The 19,098-nt window shown below is 43.6% G+C and overlaps 1 protein-coding gene across 2 annotated transcripts; it reads right to left on the bottom strand.

Annotated features, from left to right (window-relative positions):
* Positions 1–1,151: 1,151 nt before the first annotated feature.
* Positions 1,152–19,098, bottom strand: LOC109404484 (lysine-specific demethylase 3B; the record flags this gene model as incomplete). Of its 2 annotated transcripts, none has more annotated exon segments than XM_062858518.1 (10): positions 1,152–3,844; positions 3,904–4,034; positions 4,227–4,441; positions 4,507–4,754; positions 4,822–4,877; positions 7,430–7,642; positions 7,696–8,770; positions 9,944–10,231; positions 10,296–10,544; positions 18,661–19,098. In XM_062858518.1, coding segments are annotated over 10 exon segments (5,352 nt in total), but the record flags the coding sequence as incomplete, so codon positions are not given.

The raw sequence follows: 19,098 nt of genomic DNA, 5'->3' as shown, positions 1-19,098 counted from the left end.
ATATAAGCTATGTGATTTCCTAATGTTTTCTATATACCCTATTGATTTCATGTGATATTTTCGAAGAAATTTTCATCGGGAAATCCAATTACAGTTATATAGCCAAACTAATGGAAATTTTTCAATGGATATGTGATTTACTTTTTTAGTGTAGGTGAGTGAACATTGGAACCTTGCAGTGCATTTATGGAAGGATAGGAGTTGCCAAGAGGCCAAGATGTCAATGATCTTCTGCATTACGCTTTGCCCAGCCTTTCCGTGAACAAGAAATCTTGAGTAGCGTGGTTCAAAAAATCGTTTTTGCTCCACACCGCTTATTCGATTCGTAACCAGATTCTATGCCTTCTCCCAAAATTTGAGTTCATTTGGTTGAAAATTGAGGCTGCACAAGCCCTTCAAAGTTTGTATGGGAATTACTATGGGAAAACGATGTTTTTCATTCAATCGACCGTAGTATTTTCCCAAGTTCCCTAGAGCGTTTGTTGACCCTTGGTACTTCTAGGCTACTCTATCAGCTACAACTTTGCCGAGGACCGCATACAAATTGAATGCCTCATTAATTAGTTACCGATTTTTATCCAGAATCGAAATCTTTACTCATGATGGTTAAACTAATCGTCGGGCATCACTGCATTTTGCAGTGAAACATAGTTGCCATGATTTCAGTGTGCTATCTTTGGCGCCATATGCAGCAATGTTGCCTGCTGGGAAGCTGGAGGATCATAGCTAAAGTTTGCCCAGTTGGATACAAATCTATAACTAATTAATGAGGCGTCCGATTTGAATGCGGTCTTCGGCAAATTTGTAGCTGATAGAGTAGCTTATGAGTACCAAGGGTCAACCAATCCTCTAGGGCACTTGGGGGAATGCTATGGTCGATTGAATGAAAAACATCGTTTTCCCATAGTAATTCTCATACAAACTTTGAAGGGTTTGTGCACTCTCAATTTTCAACCAAATGAGCTCAAATTTTGGGAGAAGGCATAGAATCTGGTTACAAATCGAATAATCGGTGTGGAGCAAAAACGATTTTTTGAACCACGCTAATCTTGAGTTCAAAACCATGTAATAAAACACTATAGTCCCTACACAAATATTATCGTATAAGGAGCACACTAGAAGTTGTCATCATTTCAAATGAAACACATCGATTATGTTCGAAGTAGGCAAATCAAATTTTATTCATATCCTCAATTAGCTTACACGATCTACAAACTTATTTCGCTGTTGTTCACGAAAGGGAAAATAGTATTTTGTCTAGTTTACATAATCATATACCACGATCAAAGCAATACATTTTCAATTTAATCCGATCGGTCACGAAACCCGACTTAATGATGGTTTTTAAATCATAATTTGTTCTCCGAATGAATAACTAAAACTTTTATTAGTGAAAATAAAACACTTACACTAAATCGATTTTCTCTTTAGTCATTATGAGAGGATTGGTCAAACATGACACGGCGTCCTTAACGGTGTGGTAAATAATATTCTTTATTTGTAGCTTATCTTCGTGATTCGAGTGCGTGTTGGTCAAGTGCCGGAACTCATTAGTCAGCTTGAAGCAGTACGAGATATTCTCGGGGGAAACGAAATCCTCGGCCACCTTGACGCAATTGTGCAAGTTCCGCACCTGGTGCGGTGCTCCGGCCGGGATGAATATGGCATCGCCGGAACACTGCACGATCGAGTATCCTTCCACGTTGTACTCCTGCAGGAGTCGCCGCCGCAAATTGGCGTCCAGGTACCACTTTTGATCATGAATGGGATCGTGATTGGCCTTGATGCTACCACCCCGTTCCACCTCGATTTTGTTTAGGAGCGAACGAATTTTGTCGGCGTCCTTGGCGTGGTAAATGTGCCACAATGCACCCGGGAGATCTGCCTTGTCCCGAATGCGCTGCCGAGTGAAAACATCGCATTCGTCGGAATCGATGGCGTCGAGCACTTTCTGAACGTACTTGGTCCGCTCGACGTCCTTGGGGACAGCCGTGTATACCATCACATTGACGGCATCCGAAACGTCCAGGTGGAGATTGGTGGTACCTTTTGTTGGGTGTAAAGCCGAACCGTAAGCGCTGTACATTTTCGGCCCCAGATCAGGACGTACGAAGAAACTACTCAAGCGACTAGCCAAATTGAGGCGACCTTCTCTTCGGGTATACTCGGACAGCGGAAGATTATTCATCAGATCGCTAAAACGGGTGGGCATCATCTCGGCGAAATCATCTCCCGGTGGCCAATCCTTCAGCTTCAGCATCATTGGCCGATCTCGGTCGTCCATCAAACGGAACCCAACCCGTTCGAAACCTTCCCAAAATACTTTCATCTTCTGCCCTCGAACCAATTTTCCATTCAGACAATTGATCAGATCGTTCTCGTTCTCTCCAAAATCTCTGATAAACGATTCCGGACGCCACAGACTCATATCCAACTTGTCCGAAACATACGAAACCATAACCGGTTGGCCACGTTCCCACTGGTCATGGAAGGTGTTGTAGTTGTTATCGTTCAACGGGTCCAACAGACGCAGCAACCTTCCATTGCACAGCCACTGGTGCGCCACATTCGGGTACAGCTTCTCCGATTCCTTCAAGGTCATTACCCGTTCACCCTTGTTCTGAAATTCTATACCCTTTTTCATATATCTATTATACTCCATAATTTGTACATCATCCGTCAGATTATCGGTGCTGTTCTGGCCGGTCAGAAAAACGAATTCACTTAAAAAGTCATTCAAGAAGCTTTGGATGTTCGAATGTTGCAGCTGGAACTCTGCCGTGAAATCCACCAGACTTTCCGACTCGGAACATTTCTCACTGAGATGGTTCTCGAACAGTCCGGAAATGTTGAGGGACTTGTCGAACTTTAGCAACTGCTTCACAATCATGTTGAACGTCTTGAAGTCCAGTTTTGGGGAAGATTTGAAACGATCGTCCTCGCTGTACGGAGGTTCCGATTCTGTGCTGGAGTCTTTTCTGAGTACTGGCTTCACTGCAGGATCATCGCTGTTCTTTTCTTGTTTGATATCCTTTTCAACACTTTCCAGTGGATCTGCATTCTCGACCTTCTTTATATCACCAACAGGTTCAGGATCCTTCAATTCTTCAACGCTCGGTTTCACCTCGGCATTTTCCTTGTCTTCGACTTCTTTATTGTTGCCATTCGATTCAACAGATGTTTCCGGTTCAACCTTCTTCGTTTCTTCCTCAATCTTCTCTTCTTTAATACTTACTTCGCCCTCCTCTTTCTCTTCTACCTCTTCGTCGTCCTTTTTAATAAAATCATCTAAACTCTCCTTCTTGATTTCCTCTTGGAATCCCTCAAAAGTGTAACTTTGCTTCTCTCTTAGTTTTAACTTTTCAATTTCCGGGTTTTTATCCCCGCTTAGTTCCCTGCCAAATATAACCTTACAGCAAACTGTTCCGCTGTCGGATTCACTCAATGTGCTTTGTATGTCCTTGATGGTAATGGAAACCATCTTTGTCGTACTAGAGCAAGCAGGAACCAGACTTTGGTTCGCGTCGCCCTCCGATCCCTTATCAGTTTCATCAGACTTTCTCTCCACTTCGATTGTGATAGGAAAAATAAATTCCAACCTGTCCTTAATTTTTCTAAACAGCGATTCCTTACTGAGAGGACATTCGCAATTCAACGGGATCTCAAGCAAAGCACAGACACCATGCATCTGGCGCACCAGCTTGTACAAACTGTTGGCCGGTATGATCTGCGTAAGCATCAGCTTGTTCTGCACATGCGGTTCCCGATTGGTGCAGTGAAGCCACATGTAACAGTCGCGATCCCTCGTGCCGGTGTCGTTCTTGGTGCTGTTGTACTTACGATACTGAAAGTGAAATCACAATTTAGAATAATGGTCCTATAGGCAACCGCAAACTAACATACCTTATAGCAATCGATGCACACCACAAAACCACACGTTGAGCATACCCAATGGTAGTTGAACAGTGTGGTGGAACAAACATCGCACATCTCACGGACCCCTTGCACGGCTTGCTTCCAAGCAATTGTTTTATCTGAACATAAAAATTTACGGCATTATTATTTATATAAGTAATAGTGGGCCTCCTGTTTACACTGATTGATAGCGAGCATCTGCTCAGTCGAACAGCTACTGGAGGGAAAGAAGGAAGGAATAGTCTGGACGCCGATATCGAACAGCGCTTGTTTTACTTTGATACCCATAGACCCATAACGCAAACACTTACCTTCTGACATGTGCTCAAAGTACGCTTCCTTTTCCTGGTGGAAAAGTTCGCAGAATTTGTACCCGACCTGCCCGAGCAGGAATTTCGACTTTTCCACCGATAAATCGATCGGCACCATGGACAGGTTGGCGTCCCACAAACTGATGTCCGCCTTTTGAGCATCCTGTGTTGGATCCGCAAACCCGGCCACCTCCATGTGCCCTACTTGGTTGTACCTGACGAACGCAAGAAGATCATAAACTATTCGTAAGGTTCCCAATACAAATTTATAAGGTCATACTTGAGTTTCCTGAAAGCTATAAATCGGCAGAATATGGTATCGCTGTCCTTCAGACGGGATGCAGCCGAGCGGCCACATTCACGGCACCGCGATAACCGAGGAGCCACCTCGTAACACGGCCCATTCTGCAGGTAGGGCTCGGTCGAACGTTTCAGTTTCTTTCGCCTGGCCCAGTCCAGGCGTTTGGGGGGTTCCTTGCGTTTCTCGGGCCTATCCGGGTCCGGTTTGATGGCCAGCGGATCAATGGGCTGGATAGGAAATGAAACCAAACATTTGAATTATTTTATCAAATGTAGTATAAACGTTATGTCTTACCTTTCTGGGTTTATCCTTGATAAAGTTCTTTCGTTCCATTCGATACTTAAGAAGATCTGGAAGGAATCGAGTAGAAACAAATGAGTTGATCCGAAAACGATGATTTGACAAATATGGTTCAATGCTCACTTCGACCAAATCAACATAACTGATTTAGCTGATTTTTCCGAATGTTTGTTGAAATTATTTGAGGGTTACACAATATCGGGAAATCTTCTATTTATAAAATTACAATTTTTTTTTAAATATTCGAGGATTTACAATCATTTTGAGAAATTCCAAGTGTTAAAATCGTGATCGACTCGATTTGGATGACATAGTGGAAGTTCTGCGCTACAAAATTGTGTCTCAACAACTTGGAAAGAGCGCCTAACAAAGCTCTAGTCCCGACAAGTGCCTATCTAATGCTTTCTCGGGTCAATATGAATACAACGACCGTATTTGTGCTTCTGCTCAAGTATCCAGCGGCTGAGTAGGAAATACAGTATTCTCAATCTAGTTGAAAATCGGAGTATCTCAGTCTTCCGGAGGAAGAAGCGCCAGCAGGAAGGACGAGATCACGAAGCGATGGAAGAGCTGTACCACGCTAAGGACACATGGAAGTTCTACGAGAAGCTGAGTCGCTCGCGCAGAGGCTTTGTGTCACGAGCCGACATGTGCCGAGACAAACACGGGAATCTTCTCACGAGCGAGTGTGAGGTGGTCGAGAGGTGACAGCAACATTACTATGAACACCTCAATGGCGAACAAGATGGCGACGTTGCAAACACCGAAGGTGGCGTGATAACAGATCTAGGAGTACTAGCGCAAGACGAAAGATGTCTAGCCCACAACTTCCAAGAGATTTCGGAGAAGGTTGGCCGGTTGAAAAACAACAAAACCGTTGAAGCAAATTAACTACCAAGCGAGGTTCTAAAATACGATGGAGAAGCACTGATGAGAGCACTACACGGGGTCATTACCAAGATTTGGGTGGAGTTAGTATTACCGGAGGAATGGATGTAAGGCATCGTGTGTCCCATCACTATCACCAATTGTTCGTGGAGCAATATCAGGATGGATTCATGGGTAAACGCGCCACAACGGATCAGATGTTCGCCATCCGCCAGAGGTTGCAGGAATGTCGCGAATACAACGGGCCCACACATCACTTGTTTATCGATTTTAAATCGGCGTATGATACAATCGATCGAGACCAGCTATGGCGGATTATGCACGAATACGAATTTCCGGAAAACTGATACGATTGATCGAGGCGACGATGGATCGAGTGATGTACGTAGTTCGAGTATCAGGGACACTCTCGAGTTCATTCGAATCTCGCAGAGGGTTACGCTACGGCAAGGTGATGGTCTTTCGTGCTTGCTTACAACTTTGCTTTAGAGGTTGAAGAAGAGCGGGGATAAACACGAGTGGAACGATTTTCACGAAGTCCGTTCAGCTGCATGGTTTCGCTGATGATTTTGATATTATAGCTCGGAAAATTGAGACGATGAATGAAGACAGGCGAATCGTGTTAGTCATTAATGTTTCGAAGACAATGTACATGATGGCAAAGCGCTCTAAGGAAGAATGGCGCGGTGATTGATGTCGCTACCACAAATTTCTGTCGACGGTGATTAAATCGAGGCGGTTGAAGAATTCGTGTACTTGAGCTCAGAGGTGCATTTTGGCAGGAAATGGACTACGCAGAACTCTACGATCGAACACACCGTCACACGAAGTTAACTATCTACAAAACGCTGATTATACCGGTAGTCCTCTGTTAGCACGAAGCATGGATTCTACGTGCAGAGGATGACCGCGCCCTTGGAGTTTCGAACGTAAGGTGCTGCGTACCATCTACGGCGGAGTGCAGATGGAAGACGAGACTTGGAGAAGGCGAATAAACCACGAGCTGCATCAGCTGCTGAGAAAACCAACCATTGTTCACACCGCGAAAATCGAGAGGCAACGGTGGGCGGGTCACGTCATCAGGATGTCGGATAGCAACCCGACTAAAATGGTTCTCGAGAGTCATCCGACCGGTACAAGAAGACGTGGTGCGCGGCGAGCTAGGTGGGTCGATCACTTGGAGGACGATCTGCGGACCTTCGGAGAGTGCGGAACTGGAGACACACAGCCATGGACCGAGTAGAATGGAGGCGAACGACTACTTAGTCTGACCGGTAAGGTAAGGTAAGTAAGAGCTAAGGAACAATAAGGCAGCTGGGAAGATCGAAATGCCGGCTGAACTTTTCAAACAAGGTGGCGTACTATTCAATGAAAAGAAACAAGGTTTTCCGACGAAACTGATAAGTCTGATTCGTGCAAAGCTTGATGCATCAAAATCAATGTTACAGTTACATATTGCGGATGATATTTCAACGGCCTTCGTAATCTTAGATGGTGATGCGCATTCAAACTTGTTCAATAGTGCTCTCGTAGGAGCTTTTATGGGAGCTGGATTTTGCATACGACTGCTGCTTTATGGACACACACATATGAACAGGTAGACTTGATCAAAAATCGGAAATTCATCCCAGCCGACTAATCATTAACTTAAATTATACAATGCAAAATAAAACAATTCTACACTAAACTATGCTATTTAATCTCCAGTACTCACCACTGTGGCTCATGTGATTGGAGTGGTTTTTGTGCACGGTAAACGGTACGGCAGCAGTGCCACCACTACCACCACTGTGGATGGAGCTGGTGACCGGTGATACACCGGTTCGAATCATGTTACCCAGTCCCTTCGTCTGGTTCTGGGATTGTGAAGTCATCTGCTGTTGCATGTTCGCCGTTTGCAATAGTTCCACTGCACGAGAACGGTACACTTCAGATAGAATGAATAAATTTTGCAAAGAAAGACGATGGAAAAATACTTACGAAGTGTTCGCTTCTGCTCGTTAATGCTGCCTTTACCCTTCAATTGATCTTCGGTTTTGATAGCCGGTTGCTCTTTCCAGATTACGTTATGCTGGTACTTGGATGCACTGCTTTCGTGACTGGTCCTACTGGTGGTGTAGGGATCGTAGTTAACCCGTTTTTCGATTTTAACCGGCTTCTGAGCGTTGTACAGGAGCGACGATCGATCTCCACTGCTTCGGTATAGGGCTGAACTCGTCGTCATCTGTAAACCGTATCCGTCGTACCCAGCGCTCTTGTGTGATGTGGAAGGTGGCGGAGTTGCTATTTTAGTATCTAAATTCAGAGCTCGTTCCAAAGCAGGCGTTGACGAAGTAGGCGTTGCGAAAGTTGACTTTGCTGAAGTAGGCGTCGACGAAGGACAGTTACCGAATTTGGGAGTAATACTGGATGAACTCTTCGAGGCGTAGCTGGGAGGATCTCTGTTCGGTAAGGGACCGGGAGGTGTCACCTGTTTGGGAATCGCCGGAGACGGTGATACATATGGGGGCTTGGGAGTAGCTGAGTGAGCCGGTGGCGGTTCAGCCATAACCGGAAGCTGATCTCGCTTAGGGGTGGACAATCCCATTGAATAAGAAGTACTCGCGGCCGGAGACACACTCTGGCCTGTAGATGAGGTGGATTTTGGAGTCGATATAGTAGGCTTCCCGTACACAACGGAAGGTGCTGGGGAAGATATTTTTGGCTTATTGACGATAATCGTGAGATCCGGCCTGTGTCCAACGTTGGGCACCGGAAGTTTGTTGGATACGATCACCGATTGTTGTCGTGATGTTACAGGTTTTGGCGTGACACTAGTCGACCGTTGTTGTACTGCCGGGTGACTCGTCGACATGGCTTTGCCCTGAAGGTGCCGATACAGCTCCTCGTGGTTCACTTGGATGCTGGATGGTTTTAGCCGTGACTCCAAGAGTTGTTTGTCCTGAGATGTTGGAGGAGCTATTTTGGTTTTACTTGAATGTGCTGCCATCAAAACATCTAGCGATGGCAGATTTGAATGGGCAACTCCGGTCATTGGTTTCCGATCTATTTTGAGCTAAAACGATACAAATTGAACATTGCAGTGTAAGTGGTGGTCATTTTGTGTTTCTGATGTTCAGCGCATAATCACACGATACCGCAGTCACAGAGATAGCCAAAAGTGCATTTTACAAATAATGGTCAGAAATATATCGACACATTACACGACTGAAATCACAGCCTAAGTTCAACCTCTTGGTACCACGGTTTCTTTGACTCCTGTAGGATGACAGAGTGAAGCCATCTGCTCATCTCTCCATTTGTGTTGTCAGTTGATCAATGTCTCCAGACGGGCCAATGCAAAAAAATCACCGAAGAGCGGTCGTAAATGTTACCTTTTTAACACCCCATTTGATTCAGAGAGCCCGCTTTCTCATTGCCCCGAATCGAGTAATGTGGAGAGACCCAAGCCAAAATTACGGTGTTTCACGAATTTATTCTTTATGGATAGATCAAATTCTACGGAGGAAATATCGAAGATGCTTACCAGCGTCATCTACATGCAGTAATGCATTCACCGTAGATTCAAAACAAAATTAAGTACACATTGTAAAATTAATAGTATGATTGCTCCGCAACCTAATCAGATTATAATTTAAGAGGCAATTTTAGATCATGTGCCATGTAGATGAATTCCAAAATTAATAGAAGATGATCTCTCTCTCTCTCTCTTCTTGGCGTAACGTCCTCACTGGGACAAAGCCTGCTTCTCAGCTTAGTGTTCTATGAGCACTTCCACAGTTATTAACTGAGATCTTCCTCTGCCAATGACCATTTTGCATGCGTATATCGTGTGGCAGGCACGAAGATACTCTATGCCCAAGGAAGTCAAGGAAATTTCCTTTACGAAAAGATCCTGGACCGACCGGGAATCGAACCCGTCACCCTCAGCATGGTCATGCTGAATACCCGTGCGTTTACCGCCTCGGCTATATGGGCCCTTAGAATAGAATAGAAGATGATATGGCATCTTTAAGGACAAGGTATTTGGAGTACATAGCTCGAAATTTCTAGAGCACCGTTTTTTAGAACCGTTGAACGGATTTGGATGAAAATGCATCACGCTAATTGCTCAGTGGTTGTCAACAGTTTTATGATTACGGTTCACTAATCACTATTATAAGAATTTATCTACGCTGAGTTCCAAAATACTATCAAAAGATTGAAAAAATAAAAACACAAAACTTACCATAACATTGCCATTGGTTTTGCCACCACTCGCAGAAACTACCTCGGCATAAGTCGGAACCGTGCCATCTCTCCCATTCAGAATCATTGGATTCCGTGCGGAGGCTGATGGTGTTGGTCTCGATTTTTTCGGTGGAAGCTGCTCCGCTGATGCATAAGGTGACCCTCTCGACGCCTGGCCTCCGATGAATGGCTTAGCTTGAGTTTTTACCACCGTCAGGCTAGTACTGCTAGACGGGGAATTGAGACCAACCGAAGAAGAATTCTGCGGTGTCGAAATAGCGGTTTTCTGAAACATTGTTACGATTAAGTTCTTGTGCTGCAACGGACAAACTACAACTTAAGGGATCTACCTTCTCTACAGCAGTGCGCGTCAACTCAAGCAGATGTCTTGCGTATGCATTGGCAAACGTTTCCCGATACCGGTTGCTTTCGTCCATAACACGGGCAGCGGACTGGGAGGATACGTTCGGAATCGATGGTCTGCTAGCCGCTGCCGATTCACGATCATTGGAACGAACTTCATTGGGATTGCTCTGGTTCTTCAGCAGTCCCGCTAGGTTGATAGTGTTGATGTTGTAGATAGTGGTTTTATACTGGCTCTGTAATAGGAAATAAGAAAACGTATGAGAGATTTCTTTTCATGAACTTTTTACTCGTTCTACACTGCCATGAGTCTCAGGCATTGAAGGAAGCAGACCGAAAAGCATTTGATCGTCAGGTGCTGGTAGCAATGCTCGGTGATAAAGAAAAAAAAAACATACAAAGACGTGGATACATCATCCAGAGGCTTATATTAAACAGTGAATAATTTAGAATAGGCGGTTAAAATTCTGGCGTTTGCAGTTATAAAAACCTTCCGCTGCTATGATAGTTATGGAAGCAAAATTAATCTCGAGCACAATGCAATTTAATTTATAAGTAACCTACCAACTTGTGATAAATTTGTATCCGCTACGGTAGCTATTTATTACCGACCTATATGGACGAATGTATGTAGCATTTTCCAATTAGTTTAGGGTAGGTAGGATTCTCTACCTCATGACTACCTACGTTCAGGATCACCAGTTTGAATACCGGTCGTCTGAATAATCCTCCAGCTGTTTGTACTAACATATGCCATACTCTACCATCGCTACCGACAGTAACGTCCACGACACGTCTACGTATCCAACCATTTCTTCTTGTCTCGTCTATCACGATGACTAAGTCGCCTGGCTGCACCGGCTTTGTATACTGAAGCTACTTCACACGTCTCGTCAACGTCAGCCAATACTCCAGAACCCAACGCCTCCAGAAGTGGTCAATCTGAATTTGAATGCGGTCCCATGATGTTCGGCTGTTTCACTCTCGTTGAACTGCCAAGGATGAAGTGACTTGGCGATAACGCTTCTTAGTCTGCTGAATCCAACGGTAAGTATGTCAGCGGACGCGAGTTCACGATCGCTTCTGCTTCAACTATCAATGTCTGCAAGCCTTCATCGTCCAGCTTACCATCCTGAGGAACGCTGGTCATAGTATTCTTTGTGGAGCGCACTAAACGCTCCCATGATCCTCCCATATGAGGAGCAGAATGTGGCATGAACAAGCACTTCATCTCCGTATTCGTAAAACTTGTAGCTGACTTCTGTTCGAAGTTTTCGATTTGGCAGCGTAACATACGATCCACACCGGTAAATTTCCGACCGTTATCGGAGTGTATTTCGAGAGTTTATTTCCTCGTCGGCAAACGAAACGGCGAATGCAGGCGATACACGACTTGGTCGACAGGTCGTATGCTATCTCAACGTTTATGGCACGTATGGTCAAACACTTTGTCAAGCAAATCCATCTTTTCGAAGTTGCACGCCCTACTTTGACCCTCGCTTTGATCAACATTGGCCCAAAATAGTCGATGCCAACGTAGCTAAACGGGTGAATGTTAGCCGAAAGACGTGCGGCTGGAAGTGGTCCCATCAATGGTACAATCGGACGAGTTTTGTACACTTTGCACCATTGGCAGCGGCTGATTACGTTCCGTGCTATTGTTCGTAGTTGCGAAATATGAAGACGTTGTCGCATTTTATTGACTATTGTTTCAAAATTTTCATGCAGCAGTCTCCGATGATAATACGAAACAAGGTATTTCCTCGATAGTATACGGGAAACTTGACGTCGACCGACTTTCGCCGCAATAATTCGGCCATCAACTCGAAGAACCCCGTTGTCGTCCATAATCGTCGATCGGTTTCATAGTTGGCTTGCCCTCTCAAGTTTCGGTTGCCTTTTGTGCGGAAGCTTGTTATTCGTCGAAAGAGTTGCTACTTCATCACGATATGATTCCGCTTGGACCAGTTTCCAAATCAGCACTTCCGCAGCCTGTAGTTCTTCTTGCTTTGTGTTAAGTGTTCCCGAAGGGAACCCAAAATGTTTATAGCGGCTGAGGATTTTTGATGTAACGGTGGGTTGACAAGGTGCTGCTTTAGATCCGCGGTTTTCAGATAGCCACAGAGTTGCTTCACCGTATTTCCGAATGAGACAAAACTCCTCAAATTGTCCACCCTTGGAGGGTACAGCCGGTTCACTTTGTCCAGCAGGATTTGGTGCAAACGCCCTAAATTGAGGGATTGTCCTTGAGCGGTTGTTCCTGGCGGCCGAAGTGTCGGCGAAGCATCTCGATGCCCTGCGGGATGGATTCGTCGGGAAGCAGTAACTGCCCAGACACCAGTTCGAGGGCATCACTTTCCAGCGCTTCCTGAAGTCGCATCAAGTTCTCGTATTCATGTAACCACAGGCCTCATTGGACGTTTTGTAGGCCGCGAAAAACAATGACCACTGTGCTGGTTTGTCGGAGAATTTTGGAAGTTTGTACGGTAACCCTTTCCTCGCAGCCAGTTGGGCCTTCGTCGGTCCGGTCTGCTGCTGCCCCAGCCCGTCTTGGCTGACACTTCCCACTTTCTTGTACGTCTTCAGTTTTGTCAGTTTCCCTTCGGGAACAATCTTAAAACGGATAACGTATGCCGTCGTTCGCAAAAAGCGGTTTTATTTGGAGAACCGTTCGAAGCAGATTGGATTTTGCAAAACCGACTCATCTTGATGCAGGAAACACGTTCTAAGCTCCACGTTTGTTGTTTCAGTGTACTTCTGTTTAGGCCACATCTTCTCGAACTGCTGCAAAAACGATGGACCACTAAACCGGGGCGCTGGTCTCTCAGGCGTGGGTGATTTTCTTTTAATTCGGTGCAGCGCAGGGTTTTTGATAACAAATTCAGGCAGTCTACGGTGAGCACGATTGTCAGCTGGTATTCTGACCCATTTCCGACACTTCTAGTGCGACGACCCTTGTCCGCAGTTTGTTATTGAAAAACCGCATGTTTTGGACATTTATTATTAGGTAACTGTTTTAGCCTTTGAAACGACGCCTGTTGTTCTTCACACCAGGTAAACCGGACTCCAGAATGGGTTAATTCTTGAAGCGGTGCAGTGATCGTGGCTAGATCAGGCAGAAATTAACCAATATATGCCACCAAGCCCAAGTAGCTGCGGACTTCCTCCGAGGTAGCAGGTGCACGAAATTTTAGAAAAGATTTAACCTTACTGTGCGATGGTCCGATGCACTTATTGTTGTATCGAAATTCCCCTACAGTGTCAACGATTTCGCATTTTCTCCGTATGTTAGAAACACTTCTTCGCAGTTCTTTGTTTGGTCCCATATCCTATTCGCTTTGATGTATGTATGATGCGTTTGAATTTAATGCACTCTTTGGATCTCGCCGGGCAAATAGAATCATTTGACCGACTCGTGCTACTTACTATTACAGAGAAACAGACGTCACACTCTACTCCTACTCGCTTCTCATCGATTAGTTTTTTAACGGTTGATTCAAATATTCGGTAGTTGGTCAATTGACCATCTAGCGGTAGCTTGTCCAAACACGACATGATTAGCATTGGGCGATTACGATTTCGAGATGATGTTTTTCATACAATTTGTTCTAAGTGTTACGTCTGTTTGGGGTCTCCAGTTAGCCTAGTGGTTAAGATGAATATATAACGAAGCCACACTTCGAATTTTCAAAAGCACAAATCTGAAGAACCGAGGGTTTGTTTGAGCTGAAAAGTTGATCGATTGGTCACCAACAGCAGGTCACCAATCGATCAACTTTTCAGCGCAATCCGTCTTTTGCTTCCTCAGATTTGCGCTCTTGAAAATTCGAGGTGTGGCTTCGTTATATATTCACCTTAAGGCTATGGATCGCCAATCCGGAGACGATGGGTTCGATTCCCGTTCCAGTCTGGGAAATTTTCTCGACTTCCTGGGCATAGTGTATTATTGTACTTGCCTCACAATATACAAATTCATGCAATGGCAGGCAAAGAAAGCCCTTTAATTAATAACTGTGGAAGTGCTCAAAGAACACTATGTTGAAGCGTTGAAGTCCCAGTTGTGGTGTCCCACGGATCATATATTGTGACCCACACTGTATAACGGTGAGTTCGAGTGTAGTGAGTGAGTGACGAGCACCTATATGTATTCTAAGAGATTCAAATAAAGTTGATTCTGTTCTGAGACGTAAGCCAGTGTAGTTCATTTGTATCATTTGGTTGAAGAAAATCTAAAACATCAAAGTAACGACGAGGATGGGATAAGCTCTCGTTTTTAGGCTACTTGGTAACTGGAGATGGTCTTAAATCTAGCCCGGAAAAGGTTGATACTATTGCCAAGGCAAATCCACCTAAAAGTACAACAGAACTGAAGGCATTTCTAGGATTAATCAATTTTTACGGCAAATTCATTCCCAATTTATCGTCTAAATTGAACTGCTTTTATCGTCTTTTAAAAAAAGATGTCAAATTTGTCTGGGATTCTAATTGCCAAGAACAGTTTGACGAATGTAAGAAAATTTTACTAAAACCGACTACTCTAGAATATTTTGATCCTAAAAAGCCTTTGATTGTAGTAACGGATGCTTGTTTATATGGAATAGGTGGGGTTTTAGCTCACGAAGTGGCTGGACAAGAGAAACCTATCTGCTTTACTTCTTTTACATTAAATGACGCACAGAAGAAGTATCCAATACTTCATCTGGAAGCCATGGCTGTAATAAGTTGTGTGAAAAAGTTTCACATATTTCTATATGGACAGCCTTTTGTGATTTACACTGACCATAAGCCTCTTTTAGGTGTATTTGGCAAAGAGGGGAAAAATGCTATGTTTGTAACTCGCTTACAAAGGTTTGTGATGGAGCTATCAATTTATAATTTTGAAATTCGCTACCGACCTTCTAGCAAAATGGGAAACGCTGTCATTTTTTCTCACGTTTCCCACTTCCCTGCCCAGTATCTGAAGACTTTGACGAAAGGTATATTAACAGTATAAATTTTACTAGGGTGCCTGTACCAGTTATCGCACTACATAAGAAAAACTATTTCTACAAAAATAAGAAGACCGACGAATGTAAACAACAAGTCAAATGATCGATTAGTTTGCATACTTTACATGAAAAATATAAAAACGGAGCCAAAACTACTTTTAGTATTTATTACGGCGTGTGCCAATGATAGGAACCCTGTACCAGTTATGGATACATTTGTTAATTTGGGTTCCACTTCGCACTATTTACATGCATTCCTTATGGGAGTTGCCATAACTGGTACACTATGGCGAAATAGGGTGCAAGGAGGCCGAAAAGTTAAGGAAAATGATTTATTTCTACCATAGTTTGCGCAAATTGTGAAGTTTGAATGATTGCAATCATCTTTTGTGATCGTGATCTGTTGTTCACGATTTTTTTCTTGTTGATTTGTATCTTTAAGGGTTGGAAACCAACTATGGCGAATTTGAGGTACTATAGCCATAACTGGTACACTGAGCCTAATGATCTACCAATGGATTTTAAAACAATAGCGAATGAAACAAAAAAGGATGCTTCACTGTCACAGGTTATTCAACATTTAGAAAAAAAGGGTGGCCAAATCGGGTAGGCAGAGAATTAAGAGATTTTAAAGCAAAATCACATGACCTAGAATTATCTTCCGGATGCTTGTTGTTTTGTGGTAGAATAGTTGTGCCGAAAGCATTGCAAGGGAAAATCCTACAAATGTTGCACTCCAATCACGACGGAATTGTTAAAATTAAACAATTAGCCAGACGCACAGTTTTACAGTTTTTTGGCTATGAATAAACACTGATATAGAGTGTTTTGTTAAAGAGTGTAATGCATGTAATCGCTCGCTGGTTACGCCGAAGAAGAAGGTAGATTCTTCATGGACACCTACTTGCCGGCCATTCAGTAGAATACATGCCGGTTTTTTTCACTTTGGTGAAAAGGTTTTCCTGCTTATCGTAGACAGCTATTCAAAATGGGTTGAGCTGGAATATATGAAATACGGGACAGATACGAAAAAGGTATTAAAAAAATTTCTCAACCTATTCGCACGATTTGGCCTCCCAGATGTACTGGTTACCGATGGTGGGCCACCGTTTAGTTCAACAGATTTCGTGAATTTCATGCACAAACAAGGGATAATAGTATTGAAAAGCCCACTCTACCACCCTGCCAGCAACGGTCAAGCGGAAAGGACTGTGAGGACAGTAAAAGACATTTTTAAAAAGTTTTTGTTAGATCCAAAAATCAAATTGATATTGACGATCAAATGAACTATTTCCTGTTTAATTATCGAAATAGTTGTTTAACAAAAACTGGCAAATTTCCTACGGAATTTCTGTACAGTTTTAAACCGAAAACACTTTTCGATCTGTTAAATCCGAAAAACAATTATAAAAATCACTTAGCTCCCCGTTTAAACAACAATAAATCAATAAATAATGGGTCATCGCATCAAAAACGCACAGTAGAAGATAATTTTAGGAACTTGATTCCTGGAGACAGGTTGTGGTATAGGAACAATCGACTTAAAGAAGCAGAAAGGTGGTTAGAAGCTACTTTTGTAAAAAAATATCTATTAATGTTTTTCAAATATCTGTGAATGGACATGTTACTTCAGCTCACCGAGATCAATTGCGTTTGGCTTATAGTAAAGTTACTCCGAGATTTTTTAGAATTTCCAGACGAAACTATTTCAAATCGTTCTGATAACAGATTGGCTGCTAATTGTCCTAATCATCTACTTTCAGGAGTTAGAAGATCCGAGCGTTTAAGGATTAAGAATGAAAAACAAATTCGTTTAGGAGACGGCTCTGAGAATATAGATTTAGTAGGAAATTGTCAAATTTTAATTAAGAGAAGAAAATTGTAAATTAGGCTGAAACCCATGAGTGGATTCTTACTCTAATCTGAATTATGGATAAGTAGCATGAATTAAAAGAAAAATATTGTATACAAATGAACTTTTGAAAGGATGAAGAACTGTGGTGTCCCACGGATCATATATTGTGACCCACACTGTATAACGGTGAGTTCGAGTGTAGTGAGTGAGTGACGAGCACCTACATATATGTATTCTAAGAGATTCAAATAAAGTTGATTCTGTTCTGAGACGTAAGCCAGTGTAGTTCATTTGTATCATTTGGTTGAAGAAAATCTAAAACATCAAACCAGTGAGGACGTAGAGCCATAAAGAAGAAGAAGAAGAAGAAGTTACGTTTGTTTCTCTGTGTTCCTACTTTCAATCCTAAGCACCCACGGTGGTGCAGAGGACGGAATTGAAAGATCTCCATCGCCATCGCTTTGACATGTTACTAGGTCAAATTTCTGTCGACTTGCTTGATTTCGTTGTTGAGGATGCGCCGCCATGAGCCTTTGGGTCTGCCTCTCCTGCGATGTCCTGCTGGGTTCCAATCTAACGCTTGCTTGCAGATTTCGTTTCCGCTTGTACGTAGTGTGTGGCCAACCCCCGTAAAGCTGGAAAGGTTGACTGTGTTTACATCTCCTCAACGATTTTGACGTCTTGACTGATGACCAATTTTTTATTAACATACAAATGTCAATTCCTTCGCCTTGTCCTGGAGTTTGCGCCGTGGACGAATGCTTTGCACCTTAAAAAAAATTAAGACGCGACACGTTCGGTTCGCGTCCACACCAGAGCTCTCGTGCGATATTGTCTTCACCTGTGCTAGTAACTTTGGCCCAAAATCTTGAAGGCACCCTGGCATTTATCATCATACATTAGCACATTTCGATTGACGTGTGGGTTTCGTCGATCCGCAGCTCCATTCTGCTGTAACGAATATCCGGCTGTGCTTCACCGGATGCGGTTGGGATATCTGTTGAACTGTGTGTGGAAGTAGTTGCAGAATTATTTAATAGATCGGCGACCTCTGATTTTTCTTCAAAAACTACATCGTACAGTAGCCACTGAGGTTGTCAACAAATGAGGGAATCTGATTTTTTTCTCAATGGTCTTGGGAAAGAGAGTTCGTGCCTGTTTTTCCCTGACACAACATTTGCAGCCTTCTCGTATACCGCAGTCAGCCTCTCATTCTGTTTACAAGTTTTTTTTTCTTCAGCAATACGTCGAGCATCCAAAACTTGCCATAAGCCATTTTGATGAACTTCTCCTTTCCGTTCTGGCAAATTCTAACTCCATCCTTTCTGTCCTGGACCCATAACATATTGAGTAACACGTCTGTTTCGATTCACGGTAACAGGGTTACAGTGGAAGTGTAAAATTCTAGCGAAGCATCTTATCATAGCCAACTACAATTTGTTATTCTAGCGTTCGGTTACTATCTACAAAGACCCTGGGATTAAATATAACGTCCAGATTAACACTTACCTCAGCAGATCGCGACGACGACGATGGCGATGAGTATGTCGACGTCGAAGGCTCCACAGCAGGGAAACGATTATTGGAATTGACTATTGTTGCACTATTACCAGGTGAAGCTGCTATCTGACGATGCTGTTGAATCTTTCCACTGCCCAGAGCGGTGACGATCTGCTGTTGCTGCCGGGGTTGCCCGGGGGAATCCGGTTTCCCGGAAGCAGCCGCTTTGAGCCGCTCTATTGCTTCCCGATAAGCCTGCTCGAAGGTTTTCTTCTCCGGCTGTTGCACCACCACCGCTTTGCCATTCGAAGTGGTGGCCATCTTCTTGTTAGTGTACGTATTCACCTGAACAGCAATTGGACCAGGGCGCTGCAAGATTACCGTTTGGTTGTTGGTGGCGGCGACGTTCGCCATGCCAGATGCCGGAGTTTCGGTTCGCGAAATTTG

The sequence above is a fragment of the Aedes albopictus genome, chromosome 3 (assembly GCF_035046485.1).
Source record: "Aedes albopictus strain Foshan chromosome 3, AalbF5, whole genome shotgun sequence".
Classification (NCBI taxonomy): Eukaryota; Metazoa; Arthropoda; class Insecta; order Diptera; family Culicidae; genus Aedes; species Aedes albopictus.
Note: the sequence above shows the minus strand (reverse complement) of the source record. Positions and strands in the feature narration are given on the sequence as shown.